At 43.1% G+C, this 17,623-nt stretch overlaps 2 protein-coding genes across 2 annotated transcripts; both read right to left on the reverse strand.

Annotated features, from left to right (window-relative positions):
* Window positions 1-850: 850 nt before the first annotated feature.
* On the reverse strand, window positions 851-1,798 carry LOC117350439 (olfactory receptor 1509-like). Its single transcript, XM_033924728.1, has one exon. It carries the CDS (start codon window positions 1,796-1,798, stop codon window positions 851-853), a length of 948 nt encoding a protein of 315 aa, XP_033780619.1.
* An 11,367-nt stretch (window positions 1,799-13,165) lies between these two features.
* LOC117350440 (olfactory receptor 4S2-like) lies at window positions 13,166-14,113 on the reverse strand. The gene has a single exon (XM_033924729.1). The coding sequence runs from the start codon at window positions 14,111-14,113 to the stop codon at window positions 13,166-13,168; it is 948 nt and encodes a 315-aa protein (XP_033780620.1).
* Between the last annotated feature and the right edge of the window lie 3,510 nt (window positions 14,114-17,623).

Genomic DNA, 17,623 nt, shown 5'->3' on the forward strand with positions numbered 1-17,623 from the left:
GTGCAACTCTCTAGTTCCCGCCTGCCGTGTGTGCCCCCCTTCCATTCCCCCCGTATCTTGCAGTGATCAACAATGTGATCCTCGTGACTCTGTCGGCTCTCCCTCCGACATCGCTTCCTATGTGCTGCGCCCAGAAGTGGCATCAGCGGGAGAGCCGACGGAGTCGCAAAGAGCACATTGTTGACCACTGTGAACAACAACTTCAACTAGAGGTAAGGGGAAAGGGGCATGCACGTGTAGGGAGGAATGGGAATAGGCGGAGGGTGGAGAGGAGGAGGGGTGCCAGCGCCCCCCATCAATTTGGCACTGGGGTGGACGCCCCCCTCCTCTTCCTACACCACTAGGAACATATACCATTCAGTGAGAGCAGAAGGTTTTGCACAATAAGCCTTTTTTTTTATTAAGAGGAATCTTCATTGGCTTCCGGTCCATCTAAGGATTCACCTTAAATATGCATGTCTTACTTCTAAAATTTTATATGGTATCTTCATCCACCTTGTCCCTTTATTATGGAATGCTTCTAGATTCTCCTATGCAAGAGGCACCCAACAATTCAAACTCTCCCTTCCTTCAGTGAAAGGAATCAAAGGAATGAAGAATTTCAGTCAATCCTTGGCCTTCAAATTATCTCAACTATGGATCGAACTTCCACTTATCTTAAGGGATCCTGGTCCTTTTCAACTTTTTTGCAAATCTTTAAAACTATTTTATTTGCCAAACACTTTGGAAATCAGTCACATTAATATTTTCTGACCGTTACTTTTTTTTGTATTTCTTTTAGTTACTGTTAACCGAGTCAAATTCCATTTTGGTTAAAAACCCAGCATACAAAGCTAAGTTTTAGTTTAGTTCAGTTGATATGAGTCCCCAAGAAAGACACTTTTTGGCCTCCCAGCTTCTTCATCGATTTTTTGACCTTTTCGTTCCTGAGAGTGTAAATGAAGGGGTTTAGCCAAGGGGTCATGATAGTGTAAAAAACAGAGATCAGTTTATCTCCTGCAGATGTCGTTGTGGGTCTCATATAAATGAAGAGGCCTGGGCCAAAAAACAGAGTAACCACCATGAGGTGGGAGGCACAGGTAGAGAACGCTTTCTGCCTTCCTTCAGCTGAGCAAATTTTTAAGACAGTCGAGATGATGTACACATAAGATATAAACACCACAGAGAAACAAACGATGCCTAAGGATCCCGTGTTGACCATATCTGCAGTTTCACTGAAAAAGGTGCTAGAGCAAGCCAACAGAGATAAGGGGTGGACGTCACAAAAGAAGTGATTTATCTCGTTAGGACCACAGAAGGGCAGCTGGATTACTGGAAGTGACTGAGCAAAGGCGTGAATTAAACCGCCTACCCATGTAGCGACCACCAGCAGGAGGCAGAGTTGTCTGTTCATTATTGTGTTATAACGCAGAGGGTTGCAGATGGCGACGTAGCGGTCATAAGCCATCAGGGTCAGGTGAAAGCATTCTGTGCCCCCGATGAAATGCAAGAAAAACACTTGAACAATGCAGTCACTGAACGAGATGGTCTTGCTCTGCATCAGAAAGTTAATAAGGGATCTGGGGACAGTGACTGTGGAAAAGGACAAATCTAAGAGAGACAGATTACAGAGGAAGAAGTACATGGGAGAGTGCAGCTGAGAGTCCAGGTAGATGGTTACCACGATGAGAAGATTCCCAGCTAGGGTGAACGTGTACATCAACAGAAACAGCACAAAGAACACTATCTGTAAGTCTGGATTGCTGGAAACTCCGAGCAGGATGAAATGGGTGACTCTGGTTGCATTCCTGGCTGCCATTTCATCCTCTTCATCAACTGTAGGGAAACAGAAACACAGGAGAGAATGGAAAGAATGCATAAAACGAGGCATGGGTTAACAGAATGTTAATGTTCGTTAGAAGCTCTGCAATGCTCTGACTCTAGTCCTTTTCAAATCTTAGCTGAAAACTCACCTTTTGGAATCTGCTGTTACATCTTGAACGTTTCTCTGGAGTAGGAGTCGCCTAGTGGTTAAAGCTGCTGCCTCGGCACCCTGAGGTTGTGGGTTCAAGCCCAGTATCACTCCTTGTGAGCCTGGCCAAGTCACTTAACCCTCTGTTGACCGGGTACTATAGTTATATTGAGAACCTGCTGGGAAAGATAGGGAACATACTTAGAGTTCTCGATTAGACTGTGAACTGCTCAGATGACTGTGTTGATGAGCAATGTCAAAACAAAATAAACTTAAGAACATGAGAATTGTCTTTTTGGGACAGACTGAAGGTCCATAAAGCCAAGTATCCCAAGTACAGTTCCTAGCTAGAAATCAAGGGCTCCTTTTACAAAGGCACGCTAGCGTTTTTAGCGCACGCACCGGAAAAAACTACCACCTGCTCAAGAGGAGATGCTATTCCGCACGTTAAGGCCCTAACGCACCTTCATAAAAGGAGCTCCAAGTCATAAAACAGATTTCATGCTATTTATCCTAAGAAGCAACTGTGGATTTCCCCAAGCCATCTCAATAATGGCTAAATATGACCTCTTTTAAACCCCGCTAAGCTAACTGATTTCACCACAGTCTCTGGCAAGGAATTAGAGAGTTTAATTATGTGAAGAAATATTTTCTCCGTTTTGTTTTCAATCTACCACGTAGTATCTTCAGCGCATGCCCCCTAGCCCTAGGATTTTTGGAAAGAGTGAACAAGTGATTCACATCTATCCTTTCCACTGCACTCAGTATTTTATAGGCCTCTATCGTATCATCCTGAGCCGTCTCTTCTCCAAACTGAAGAGTACTAGCTGCTTTAGCCTTTCCTCATAAGGAAGTCATCCCATCCCTTTTATCACTTTTGTCACTCTTCTCTCTAATTCCTCGATACCTTTTTTGAGATACAACTACCAAAATTGCACACAGTATTATAACATTTGCATCTTTGTTTTGCATTCCTTTCCTGATAATTCCTAACATTTTAGTTGCTTTCATAGTTGCCGCCATACCCTGCATCATAATCCGCAGGGACTTGAATAAGTACGGGTAGCCAGGAAATGTCCAGATAGACCCAGATTCCAGGATTCAAGGGCAAGTTGGATGCACCCCTTCTTGCAAAACACATTGAGGTATACCGGTAAACAAGGTCTTTAGTAGGGAACACCGGGATTGGCCTCCGCGTGTGTGAGTCGCCGGACAGGATGGACCTAGGGTCTGATTCGGTGAAGGCATTTCTTATGTTCTTATGACCCAATTATACAATGATGGTGCCTGAACATGGCCTGTCATTGAATTTTCAGATCTAGTTTTGCACTAAAGCCCTGATCACTATCAGATGAATATTGACAGGGTTTTAAAAAAAGGTTTTGTTTATTCAATATACAGGTCATTGTCTAAGCCGCACAGTAACGGCCCCGAAGCCCATAGAGATTTAAAGGGCTTCGAGGCTTTGTAAAACAGGCCCTTAATTTAAATGGTCCTTTTTCTTAGACTGGCTTCTTTCCACCATACTCATCAGTTCCGTCCATCAGTGAAACTATAATAATCTCACAATATATTAGAAAAAAAAAAAATCCTTTCTGTTGAAAATAAAGTAATGCGTTTCTTCTCATTCTACGCCTGAAATTAAATAATAGAACTTTGTTTTATCCCACCTCATTTTCCTATCAAACGTTGTCGTTTTCTCCCTTCCGTCACATTCATGTCTTGTTTGGCACGTTTTTTCCCCCTTAGGCCCTCTTTTACTGAGATGCGCTAATCGATTTAGCGTACGCTAATCGCTAAGGTGTGCATGCTAGTCTATGGACACGTTAGAATTTAGTGCACGCTAATTTGATTAGCATGCACTAATCGATTAGCGCACCTTGGTAAAAGAGGGGGTTAGTTTTAATTGTAAGCGTGGATATTTTGTGATAAGCAGGATATCAAGTTCTTAATAAACTTAGAAACTTGAAATAGTCTCTCAGTAGAGGGGGTGGAGATACAAACTGTGTCTGAATTCAAAAAAGCATGGGGCGGGCACGTGGGATCTCTTAGGGAGAGGAGGAGAGAGTGGATGATGCGGATGGACTGACTGGATGGTCCATTTGGCCTTTATCTGCCAACATCTCTCTATGTTTCTAATAGCTGATATAATCAAGAAGTAATAGCCCTGGCAATGCAATTCCATTCTGACAGTTCTCTTCACAGCCTTGCTATTTAAACTTGATGGTCTACTTAAGGGTTTTATGACATGTTTAGGAAAGACTTAGAAAGAGACAATGAGACATAGCAAGTGAGGTAAGACAAGAAGAGACAAGGTCAACAAGACGGATGAACGAATACTGAAACTGCAGAAAAGTCTCCGATATTTAGGGATCATTACATGCTTTTGATCCTGCACCTGAACAGATATTCCTTTGGTGTTTCCCAGCTTTACCCTGTACGTGAATTATATATTTTTTAAAAATGATATCTGAAAACTTACGTTAAAAGTGTTGCAAGTTATAAGGTGAGTAAACCATAAGGAGAAATTCAAAGAGAAATAAATACTTACAGCACATTATTTGGAAAGTTCCTTAGGCAGTGAAATGGGGTGGACACTTTGGCCCGTCCGAATTTTTGCTGTATAAAGCCCAGAAGTTAAGGGCCAAGGAAAAGCTTGATTTGCTTAGCTCTCCCAATACAAAAAAGGTTCCTGGAGAGATCATCACTTGAATGGATGATTTTTGCATTGCTCATTTCCAAATAACAAAACACATTCATGAAAATTACTACAAAGTTTAAATTGGAGATACAGTAAATTCAGAATTCTTGGAAAATAGGTCATCTCTTCCTCAAACTTCTTCTAACAGCTACAGACTGAAAGCTTTCTCCAGAAGACAGCAAAGCGTCGTACTTAAACTGTATTTGGGGCTCTTGGGATTATAATCGTTACAGCATCTCAAAAAAAGAAAGAGCTGCAAACAACTTTGCCTTTTCAAGTGTTTGCCAGTTCTTCTCTGGGGAAAACAAATCTAATCTGCAGTTTATGGACTTCACGTGGATAAATCGTGCAAGAAAAGTAAACGCAAGTCATGTTCTCACGGACTTTTTTTTCTTGTCAAAATTCAGAGTATATCTGTTTTGTGAACAGCAAAAAATGAAGTCCATGATAGAAAAGAGATTTGCGTGCTTTCTTAGTCAAAGAGGATGGTGGAGGATGGGCTGGGGAGGGCTTCAATGGCTGGGAGGGTGTAGATGGGATGGAGTAAGTCTTAACAGAGATTTCGGCATAACTAGTTGGTTATGCAGTACTCCCAAGGGGATCCGTCTGTCCCTTGCTATTGAAAACACAATATTGATTCATCACCATTGTTGGTGCACATGTGGGATGAGGACACTAAAGTAGCATAGATAGAACAAGCTCCCTGACGAATAGGGGGAGCGAAGACAAATTGAGCGAGGCCGTTACTAGGTAAGCAAGGGGGTGGGGGTGTAGGGGGGTGACGAAGAAAAGAAAAAGGTAGGGAAAGAGAGGGTTAAAGAAAGGGGAAGGGCGATCTTGGGATGGGGCCAGGATAGGGAAAAGGACAGAGTGATCCTATCAGCTAGGAAAGAAAGGGGGATTGGGGAGGGGGGGAGTGGTGGGGCCAGAGGGTTGATAGCAGAGTGTGTGGGGGAAAGGCAGTCCTTTCGGCTTCAGCGCACGGGACGTCGGCGAGTTCCCGCCCACTCACCCGCAACTCCTGTCAGAGCTGTAAATGTATAATAAAGATGAGTTAGGAAGGTATCTGATAAAGGGGCACATGCACAGCGGATGATTTACAGGAAAACTCCGGGTCATCTGTGGTGGCAAAGGCCATGTCTCCTTGCTTGGAAGGTGAGGAGGCCAAGCCATGGCATTCACTGCATTCACAACATAGGGAAGGGACCCAGCCTTGAACGGGCTGGGTCAGGGTGAAGAGTGGGGAAGCTTGGACGGCCCCCACAAATTCATGTTGGTGGCATGGTTGTTTGGTAACAGGTGTCATGTATACGTTGTGATAAGTTCAGTAAATGTTATGTATTCCTTTGGTATTGATAAGTGTATATTTGTTGATGTATGTATTACGCATTTATGGCTGCGGCCAACAATAAATTCCATATCTGTTGAATAAATCACTGGGTCTTTGATTTGAGTGGCGTTAAGCAGGGCACGAAGGAGTAACTAGTGCTTAATGCCCAATTTGGAAACATTGCGATATTGCTGTGCCATCCTATAAAAGCAATGTGGGAAGTAGACTCCAGCCACACCTTAGAGAGAATGTTGATAATGTGGATGGAATGAAATGAAAAAAAAATCAGCTTTAAGATCAAATTCTTTTGTTCCATCTTCACTGCCAGCTCTTGGCATTGGAATATAATTTGACAACTAGGTAGATGCTGCACCATTTAAAAAGTACATGAAACTAGCGAAAAGAGAAGTGGACACAGCTAAGGCCAGGAAGCATCTCCACATATTAAGGGAGCTCAAAGAAGCTCCAGTGGGTCCACTAAAGGATCTGTTTAATAATTACTTGAGACAAGAGTGTTCCTTTAAAACTGGAGAAGGAGGATGATATCTTTATAAAACTTATACAACAGAGAAAGTGTGAAATGCAAGACAGGCTAACTTTGATGATGGTAAAAATCAATGGATACTAAAACAAGAAACTGTAGGGGGTCTTTAGCGCGTGCTTAGTAAAAGACCCCCTGCGTCTCATGAATGTCTTGTTGCCAATGATTCCAACCACATGGAGAAAAAAGCCTCAAAACATAATCGGCAGCACTCATGTAGTGTATTTGCTGAGCTGTCTTTGTAAGCTTTGCTACATCGGTTGCACTACTTGTCCACTAAAAACCAGGATGGTTGAACATCGATATAACATAGATCAGTGTTCTTCAACCACCGGTCCATGGATCAGTGCCGGTCCACAGAAATTTCCTGCCGGTCCACAGGGCCGGCATGTGCATCAGGCCCAAAACAGTGTTCTTCAATCGCCGGTTCAGCCCGGCTCCCTCTTCCTCACTGACTCAGTGCACAAAGCCATGGGCAGCAGCTCCTATGCATGTCTTGCGCCTGAACTGGAAGCCTTCTCTCTGATGTCGCAACATCAGAGGGAAGGCTTCCAGATGGCCCACGACTTAGCTCAGTGTTCTTCAATCATTGGTCTGCAGATCGATGCCGGTTCACAAAATAATTATTTTATTTCTGCTGGTCCATAGGTATAAAAAGGTTGAAGAACACTGACATTGATCATGGAATGATGGTGGACCGTCTGTAACGATGTGGGACACAGTTTCACTGAGTTGAGATGCATTTGATTTATGCTGCTACATATACACATCGAAGAGGTGATCTAAATGTATATTCATTTAACACTGGGCTGGTGGGCCTTAATCAATGAATAGAGTGGAGTGTGTGGTTTTTTTGAGTGCTGTTGTGAAATTTGACATTTTGTAGGTCCGAAAGTGATGTCATCAACCTGTGGGTTTTAAAGGTCCGGTCCTTCTCCAATGTTCCTAGGCCGCCATGAAAGTTGTGTTTGAGCACAGCAAGCGTAATTCTCCCCTGACGCAGCCATGAGTTATGTCAAAACAAGGTTCCTTTTGGGGAGTTTTGGGACATCAAAAAAGGACTGTTTGAAAGAAGGAAGCATTCTCAGCAATCTACAGCTTCCCAGATAAGTGCTTTGCTGCGAATCCTTGAGCCATTAAATAGTTTTTTTGCCTAAGAACATAAGAATTGCTGCTGCTGGGTCAGACCAGCAGTCCATCATACCCAGAAGTCCCATCATGCACAGCAGTCCGCTCACGCGGCATCCCTCTGGTCAAAGACCAGCGCCCTAACTGAGACTAGCCCTACTTGCATACGTTCTGGTTCAGCAGGAACTTGTCTAACTTTGTCTTGAATCCCTGGAGGGTGTTTTCCCCTATGACAGACTCCGGAAGAGCGTTCCAGTTTTCTACCACTCTCTGGGTGAAGAGCTTCCTACGTTTGTATGGAATCTATCCCCTTTTATCTTTAGAGAGTGCCCTCTTGTTCTCCCTACCTTGGAGATGGTGAACAATCCCTCTTTATCTGCTAAGTCTTTTCCCTTCAGTACAGTGAATGTTTCGATCATGTTCCCTTTCAATCTCCTCTGTTCAAGGGAGAAGAGGCCCAGTTTCTCTAATCTTTCACTGTACAGCAGCTCCTCCAACCCCTTAACCACCTTAGTTGCTCTTCTCTGGACCCTTTCGAGTAGTACCGTGTCCTTCTTCATGTACAGCGACAAGTGCTGGATGCAGTATTCCAGGTGAGGGTGCACCATGGCCCGGTACAGCGGCATGATAACCTTCTCTGATCTGTTCGTGATTGCCTTCTTTATCATTCCTAGCATTCTGTTCGCCCTTTTTGCCGCCGCCACACATTGCCTGTGATAATAATGATATGAAGTGCTGCCGATTATGTTTTGAGGCTTTTTTTTCCATGTGAATTTTGTGGTTGGAATCACTGGTCACGGGCCGTTCATGAAACACTGTTTTTCTTTTTAGTTTTCGTTATTGTATGCAGCAACCCTTGGGTTTTTGTTTTTTTAGTTTGTGTAAGAAAATTAATGGATGCCATAATGAAAAATAGGCTACCAAAATATCTAGAATCCAATGGGTTCCAGGCTTTATCTGAAGGTACAAAACAGTGTAGGAGAGGGTTGAAGTATAAAAACCACCTCAAAAACCAAACAAAAACACCAAAGACCATCTAGACTCAGAAATGAAAGTGAAACTTATTCTGGGACCTGATACAGGCCGTGTTTCAACATAAAACATGTCTGCCTTAGGGGTCCGTCAATAATGATGGAAACCTCGAGATATCCAAAATATTGTCATGGATGCAGTAGTTGGTATCTTTTTCAAGTACAACGGCACATTTATTTATTTTATTTTTAACATTTCTATACCGTCTAGCCATAGGCGGTTTACATGAGATCAAACATACATAATGCTTAAAACAATTCGAAAAGACAATTAGACATCAAGATTTAAATTCACAATAAATCTTCAATCAAAGTGAGTCAGACCTATAAAAAAAAAAGCAGAAACAAACAGTTGTGTATTACTTTATGTCCATGAGAACATTAGTATATGGCTATTAATACTGGAATGAGAAATTAACCATTTTCCGGTGGCAAAGCATTCTCCCAGGTTGTCCATATTCAGTTGCCATTGATGGGGAAGGTAGTGAATACCATCAGCTGCATTTGATTTGCTAATGTGTTCATATAATGAGTCAAAATATTGTGTGATCGTGGCACCGAGGTACCCTCCCCTCTTCAAACCCAGCACGCACCCAAAAAGAGGGAGTAAAAGCCTCAGACTAATGTAGCAGTAGAGAACCAAAAGGTACAAATCAAAACTGCTTTAAATACTTTCACTGGCAAAAAAACTCCCTCACAGAACAGCTCCGGTTTAGAAAACACTCTGTACTTACTCCGTACGTCTGCTCAGAAGGAGAATTTCTTGCTTCCGATACAAAGATTTTGATGAATTTAACACAACATTGTTTTCCACATTCACTCTCTACATTGGTCATCCCGGACCCCTGGGGAAGGAGAGTTTCTCCGAAACACGGACTGTGTTGGGCCCGTATTCCATGTACATGAGAGCCATTTTTTTTAAGGATTACAATTGTGTATGCTTTTTAAATAAAGATTTCTGCACCTTGTACTTTCCATTCTGCAGTTTCTTTCTTGTTTTTGGTGTTCACCTTTCACTGCAGATTTGTTGGATTTGTTTTTGTTTTTGCTTCTCCCCTACCAGAGATGCCTGCACTCATCTCTTATCTGGTGGCAGCATTAAGAAGTACATGCCACACACTTTCAAATGTATATATTATATTTCCAGAGTCTGCACATTTTTGAACGAAAAAAAATAAAATAGTTGCCATGGCTTATGAATCAACCCTCAGTAGAATTAAGGGCCTTTTTAATAAACTGTGGTAAAAAGTGGCCTTAAAACACCCTTACTTGGGTCATTCCCGTACACTCAGTGATGCAGTAAGGAGGTGGGGGGATGGACTGCCCTGGGTGCTGTATTGTTTGGGGCACTGGCAACCTCTTCTTCTATGCCCACCACTCCTTCCTTCCAGGGTACCTTTTGCTTTTTGCCAGCGCAAGTAACAGCTCCAACCTGCTGTTCGTGCCAGCCTTGGCTCTCCCTCTGACATCACTTCCTGGTGGCAGGACCAGAGAGTGACATCTAAGGGAGAGCCAAGGCCAGGGCGGGCAGCAAGCTGGAGATGCTGCTCACACCGGGGAAGTTAAAGTGGTACAGGGAAAGGGCATGCGCATGGTGGAGGGTTGGGGAAGGAGCAGAGGGTGAGGGGTGACACCGCCCCAGGCGCCATCCACCCTCACTACGTCACAGCGTACACGAAAGTCTTACAGAGGTATAAAGGCCAGTTTTCCTATTTTCCTTATTAATGGCCAGAAACAAATTTTCTCATTAGCTCATGAGCTCCTACTGCCAACCACTAAGTAGATGTTAAAAGCTCATACACAAAGCATGTGCTAATTGGTTACTGTATTGCAATGTAGCTCTGCTAAGTAGTAGAGAACACACCCAGTCTCCACCCCCAGCTTGTGTAGCGCTTGCTGATCCCCAAATTACTGCGGGATGCCCGAGCGTGTTTGTTCCCCTTACCCCCCTCTTTCACTAAGGTGTGCGATGCTTTTTAGCGCATGGTGAATAAACACTAAGGCGTGCATGTTATCCTATGGACGTGTTAGCAGTTAGCGCAAGTGTTGATTTAGCGTGCGCTAAACGTTCACTAAAACGCTTAGCGTACCTTAGTAAAAGAGGGCCTTAGTATTTCAATTGTGGCGCTCAGTTATAGAATTGCCCTCTATCTGAGGCAAATCCTGGGTGCAGCCAGTAAATATGCAGCTAGCAATGATATTTAGCATCGGTACCTGATTAGTTATTTGAAGAACTTAGGTCTGCAAAAGGCAAAAGCTGTCCTAAGTTCTCCAAGTAGATTTCCAGATATTGACATTGAATATATCACTGGGATGCAGATCATGGCAATGGATGACAGTGCTGGCAAGTGACAGGAGATTGCCTCTGCCCAGAACAGCAGAGAAATGAAAGGTATGCATTGGGAGGGTTGGTAAGCTTTGGGTGGGGGAATTCCTGGGTCGGGGAGGGTTCATTTCAAGTAGGGAAGTTGCCTTTATAGTGGTCCTTCAGTTTGGGGGCATCTGGTATAGGAGGGTACTGGAAGGTTTTGAATTTTAGGGCCTGGCACTAGAGGGGGCTTTGGCCTGAAAGGTCAGTGGGTCATTAAAGTGGGCAGACTTGATGTGCTATGGCCCTTTTCTGCCGTCATTTTCTATGTTTCTATTGTTTAGTGTCCTAATGCTCATGGGTGGATTGGTCACAGTGGAAACTGTAGTCAGGGCTAGATGGACCATTGGCTATTGTTATATGGCCTATTCTGACAAGCAGGTCTCGGTTAGGGTTACCAGATTTCGCTAAGGTAAAATCCGGACCCAAGGCCCCACCCCCCAGGCTCACATAGTTCAATCCAGCCCCGCCCCATTCTACCAAAGTCACGCCCTGTTCCCCCTCAGCCTCATCCCCTCAACCAGTTCTCATGCTCAGAGCCACGCATGTTGCATCCACGCATGCCCTCCCGACGCGGTCTTGAGCTGGTAGCTTTTCAAAACTCGGACAAAGTGCCGGGTTTTGAAAAGACATCTGGACGCCCGGATATGTCCTCTAAAAAGAGGGCATGTCCAGGTAAATCCAGACATCTGGTTTACAATTCTAGAATCAATCAAAGCAGACAACACAAGAAAAGAAATCCATTTTAAAACAGGAAAGAAGCACTGAATTCATATTAGGTACAGACATCAATCGAACAGAAAGTTAACCAGATAATAAGTATAGAAACCCAACAGGTCGTGCATGTGCAAGACCGGAGGGTTAGGACTACGATGGGAAGATAGGACTTCAATGAGAAACCAAGGTGGCAAGGGAGCCCCTTCTGGTGATTCAGACAGGTCGTGACCTGTTTGGGCCGCCATGGGAGCGGACTGCCAGGCAGGATGGACCTATGGTCTGACCCGGCGGAGGCACTGCTTATGTTCTTATGTTCTTAGGTCTGCAAATGAATCATTTAGATTTTCAAGCTTCAAGTTTATTCAGTTCTTGATATACCACCTATCAAGAATGTCTAAGCCACCTTTGCCCCAACCATCTCCAAAGGCCAGATTTTTAAAAAAGTAGGATTTAAGAATTGTCTTACATTTTGAAAAAGAAAAGGCTGCTCCAATCAAATATATGTGGGTAGGTTATAAAAAGAGGATTTTCTCATATATTCTTAGGGCGCTAGTCTTGGTCCAGGGAGAACTGGTCAATGGACTTTGGTGCCTTTGCCGTGCCAGAGGGGCCCTAAGGGCCAGATTCTGTAAACGGTGCCTAAAAAGATAGACACCTGTAATACCTATCGCATGTCAATCACGGTAAGGCACCGTATCCATAATCATATTTAATGGCACCTAACTTAGAACTTGGGCACCTGTAACGTAGGCCAGGGTTTGACTGGCCTACATTGAAGACATCTAAGTCCTATAGAGAATCAACCTTAGTGGCGCCTAAGTCCTTTCCCGGCCCTAAACATGCCCATTTAGATGTTAGGTATCTTTTGTAGAATCCAGTTGGCGCCTATCGGCCAATTAATTTTTTCTTTTCAATTATGAGCTTGTTATAGCTTATAATTGAACCTAATGTCATTATAGAAATTAGGTTAGCCACTTAAATTGGCAATATAGGTCTCTAACCTTAGGTATTATTTACAAATTCTAGGCCTAGCCCCCTCTTCTACAAAGGTGCGCTAAGCTTTTTAGCATATGCTAAATATTAGCACATGCTAAACACACACTAAACGCTAATGCATGCATGTTATCCTAAGGACGCATTAGCAGTTAGCGCATGCGTTGATTTAGCGCACACTAAATCCATGCTAAAACGCTTAGTGCGCCTTTGTAAAAGAGGGCCTAAGTGTTTTGGAACAAAACTGTTATTGAATATCCAAAAATAATGTTGAAAACACAACTAATACAAGTTCCTTTCAAAGGAAATTCCAGTTCAAAATTCATCCATGGAAAAATAATCACAATATTATACAGACATACAGGTGATTTATAAAACATAAACTTTGTTTGAATAAACAGGAAATCAGTTCATATGTACCCCCGAAAGAGATACTTTCCTACCTCCCAGCTTCATCATGGATTTTTTCACCTTCTCATTTCTGAGAGCATAAATAAAGGGGTTTAACCAAGGGGTCACAATTGTGTAAAAAACAGAGATCAGTTTATCACCTGCAAAGGTCACCGGGGGTCTCATGTAGATGAAGGCACTTGGGCCGAAAAACAAAGTGACCACCATGAGGTGGGAGGCGCAGGTGGAGAAGGCTTTCTTCCTCCCCTCAGCTGAGCGAATTTTTAAGACCGCGGAGATGATGTACGCGTAAGATATGAACACAATCAAGAAGCAACTGAGGGATAAGGTTCCCGTGTTGATCATGTCTGTAGATTCACTGAGAAAGGTCCTTGAACAAGCCAACAAAGACAAGGGATGGTCATCGCAAAAGAAATGATCGATCTCGTTAGGACCGCAAAAGGGCAACTGACTGACTGGGAAAGCCTGGGCACAGGCGTGAATGAAACCACCTACCCATGTAAAAACCACAAACACTAGGCAGGCTCGCCTGTTCATTATCGTGTTATAACGCAAAGGATTGCAGATGGCGACGTAGCGGTCATAAGCCATCAAGGTCAGGTTAAAGCATTCTGTGCCCCCAAAGAAATGCAAGAAAAACACCTGAGCAATGCAGTCACCGAATGAGATGGTTTTGCTCTGCGTGAGATAGTTGACAAGAGTCCTGGGGACCGTGACTGTGGAAAAAGACAAGTCTAAGAGAGACAGATTACAGAGGAAGAAGTACATGGGAGAGTGCAGCTGAGAGTCCACATAGATGGTTATCACGATGAGAAGATTTCCAGCTAGGGTGAACAAGTACATCACTAGAAATAACACGAAGATTATGATCTGCACGTGTGGATCGCTGGAAATTCCTTGGAGGATGAATTGTGTGATGCTGGTGCCGTTGCCAAGAGCCATTCCTTTTATTTTACAAACTGTAGAAACACAAGAGAAAGCAAAAGGCAAGCATAAAATGTGACAGCCCTTTTGAGTTGCCATGTCATGCTCTATCTCTAGTCCTTTTTCAATTCCAGATGAAAATCTCACCTTTTTGAGGTTACGTTTACATTCTGATAACTTCTCTATTATACCTTCTCCTAGAATCTCTTTTTTATATATATATATAGGTTTCTCTTGAATGAATTGTAAGCTCTGTGGAGCAGGGTCTGACTCTCTTAGGTGTGTCACATATACCTGGTAGGTTTTAGAAATAATTAATGCTAGTAGGGACTTAAGCTGCCAAATAATTTTAGGGGTCCTTTTACAAAGGCGCAGTAAGCGTTTTAGCGCGCGCTAACCACGTGCTAAACGCTAACGCATGCACGTGTCTATGGACGCGTTAGCATTTGCGTGCGCTCATTTGATTAGCGTGCGCTAATCGGTTAGCACACGTTAGTAAGAGGGAGTAAGGCCCTGTTTTACTAAGGTGCTCCAACTGTTTAGCACGCGCTCATTGGTTAGCGCAGCTTAGTAAAAGAGGGGGTAAGTGTGACTGACACCGTTTTTATAGGCACTGGCCAAATTAGGCACCGTTAACAGAATCCTGGGCTCCTTTTACAAAGCCGCGCTAGGGCCTTAACGCGTGGAATGGCGCGCGCTATAGTGCGCGCTAATCCGGTGTGTTGAAACCGCCAGCGCGGCTTATTAAAAGGAGCTCCCGGTGTACTGAAATTGGCAGAAAAGCCTGCTGCTAGTTAAGCATCATAAAATATTCTTTATCCTGCACATGAAAAGATATTCTTTTGTCAAGTCTCAGCTTTAGCCTGTACGTAAAATATATTTAAATTTAACACCTATATAGATATTTTTCAATAACTAAATGTAAATACAGATACTTACCGTATTCTATGTGGAGAGATCATCACTTGATTGGATAATATCAGCCTTGCGCTCATATCAAACATATTCCTGAAAATTATTTATGTGATTTTTTAAAATGTACCTGTTCATTTTTATAGCCCAGACGGGATACCATAAAATAAAATTAGGTACGAAAAACTTCCCTATCTGTCCCGAAGGCTCACAATTTATTGCGTGAATAAACAATGATTAAATAGTAAAGATATAAGAAAAAAAGGAAATTACCACCAAGGATAACTTACAGATATAGTAAATTCTGAAATTCTGGAGACTAGGCCGTCTCTGGCTCAGTGACATTTTCAAGGCTTTCTTCAACAGGGAGCAAAGCGAGGGACTTAAATGGTATCTGGAGCTCTTGGGATTGTAATCTTTGGAGGATCTCGCAAGAAGCAGGTGATTAAACTACTTTGCCATTAACGCAGTTCAGCAGGACATCTGTAACAACAATAATTTGAGACCTCTGGGGTCCGCGTGACTACATTTTGAAAGGGAAAAGTATGCAAGTCATTTTACAACTGATCTTTTTTCTTCTTGTCAAAATTCAAAGTATTTATTTCTTTTTTAACAGCAAAAAAATGTCCATGTTCCCTAACACTGTCACCTTCACTTATCACCCATAACTCTTCAGCTCAGATTAATCAAATACAATGGGGTTTCTTTTTTTAGTGGAATAAATGTTTGGCCCCAGCTTTAACATTTATTTATTTAAAAAAATTATCAAGCGACATTACAAAAGTAACATGCATAAAATAAAGCAAACAAGACTTATACAAATATCTTAAGAACATAAGAATAGCCTTATTGGGTCAGACCAATGGTCCATCAAGCCCAGTAGCCCATTCTCATGATGACCAGTCCAGGTCACTAGTACCTGACCAAAACCCAAAGAGTAACAAAAGATTCTAGAACCCCAAAGAGTAGCAACATTCCATGGTACCAATCCAGGGCAAGCAGAGGCTTCCCCTTGGTCTTTCTCAATAACAGACTATAGACTTTTCCTCCAGGAACTTGTCCAAACCTTCGTTAAAACCAGCTTCGCTATCTGCATAGCTGTTCTTGAATTACAAATGAATAGATTACCTCTTAAAACCAAGATTTCATAGATCCTCACATGGTCAATAATCCAGAGCTTACTTCATTACACCCTCTTCTACAAAGCCGCGCTAGGGGCTGCTATGAAGCCCTTTATATCTCTATGGGCTTCGGGGCTGTTGCCATGGGTCAGCCGCTAGCACGTTTTTGTAGAAGAGGGGGTTAGTGTCATATTCTGATTTGTGCTTATTGGTTTACTAGTATTTTAGCCCGTTACATTAATGGGTGCTAGAATATATGTCTGTGTGTCTTTATTTCTGTCTCTCTCTCCCTCCCGCTGTCTGTCTCTCTCCCTGGCCCCCTTTGTCTGTCTTTCTGTGTCTCTCCCTCCCCTGTGTCTTTCTTCTTTTCTTTCTATCTGTCTCTCTCCCTGCCTCCTATGCAGCAGCATTTCTCTCCCACCACTTCCCTGTGCAGCAGCCACAGCAGGATTCCCTCCCCCTCCATTTCCCTCCCCCCACACCACTTCCCTGTGCAGCAGCAGCGTTTCCCCTACCCCCCCCCCCTTTCCCTTCCCACGGTCTGGCTGGCTCCCTTAGTCCCTTACCGCCCCCCTTCCCTTCCCGCGGTCCCGACTAACCTTCGGATTCCAGCAGCGTCTGCAGCACTCTATACACTGCTGCTTCGGGGCCTTCACTCAGAGAATAGTTAAGCTCTGAAACATGTTGCCAGATGTTGTGGTAAAAATGGATAGCGTAGCTGGTTTTAAGAAATGTTTGGGCAAGTTCCTGGAGGAAAAGTCCATAGTCTGTTATTGAGAAAGACACGGGGGAAGCCACTGCTTGCCCTGGATCAGTAGAATGGAATATTGCTACACCTTGGTTTTTGTCCAGGTACTGGTGACCTGTATTGGCCACCGTGGGAAAGGGCTACTGGGCTTGATGGACCATTGGACTGACCCAATAAGGCTATTCTTATGTTCTTATGTTATTAAGTATATTTTTGAAGCTGTTTCATGGTTGTCTTATTAATAAGTTTCAATTTACTGATTTTGACTTTACCTTATTCAATGTATTTATGTTTATATTTGATCTTTTTACTACTGTTATACTGTTAACATAATTGTACGGCAATACCTCTTTGGGTGAATCTCTTCATAAAAGTGACTAACAAAATTCCAATAAATAAATACAAAAAATATAATAAAGTGAAAATATCATGATGTCTGTACTCAAATTTTCTCACTTTCTTGCTTTTCAGGACCTTGGACAGTGACCTGCTAGTTATCCTTATAACAAAGGCCCCCGTTTATTAAGCCAGGGTAGAACATTTTAGTGCTGGCCAGCAAGGTAAATGCTCTGATGCTCATTCTGTTCCTATGAGCTCTGGACCATTTAGTGTACCTCACTGGCCAGCGCTAAAATGCTTTACCGTGGCTTAATAAACGGGGGCCTTTGTTATAAGGATAACTAGCAGGTCACTGTCCAAGGTCCTGAAAAGGGGGCCAAAATGTTCTGGTCTGCGCAAATAACAATT

The sequence above is a fragment of the Geotrypetes seraphini genome, chromosome 16 (genome assembly GCF_902459505.1).
Source record: "Geotrypetes seraphini chromosome 16, aGeoSer1.1, whole genome shotgun sequence".
In the NCBI taxonomy this organism is placed as follows: domain Eukaryota; kingdom Metazoa; phylum Chordata; class Amphibia; order Gymnophiona; family Dermophiidae; genus Geotrypetes; species Geotrypetes seraphini.

Bases quoted from the DNA above. Each gene is read 5' to 3' on its own strand.
- LOC117350439 (XM_033924728.1), bottom strand. From the start codon at position 1,798: ATGGCAGCCAGGAATGCAACCAGAGTCACCCATTTCATCCTGCTCGGA.
- LOC117350440 (XM_033924729.1), bottom strand. From the start codon at position 14,113: ATGGCTCTTGGCAACGGCACCAGCATCACACAATTCATCCTCCAAGGA.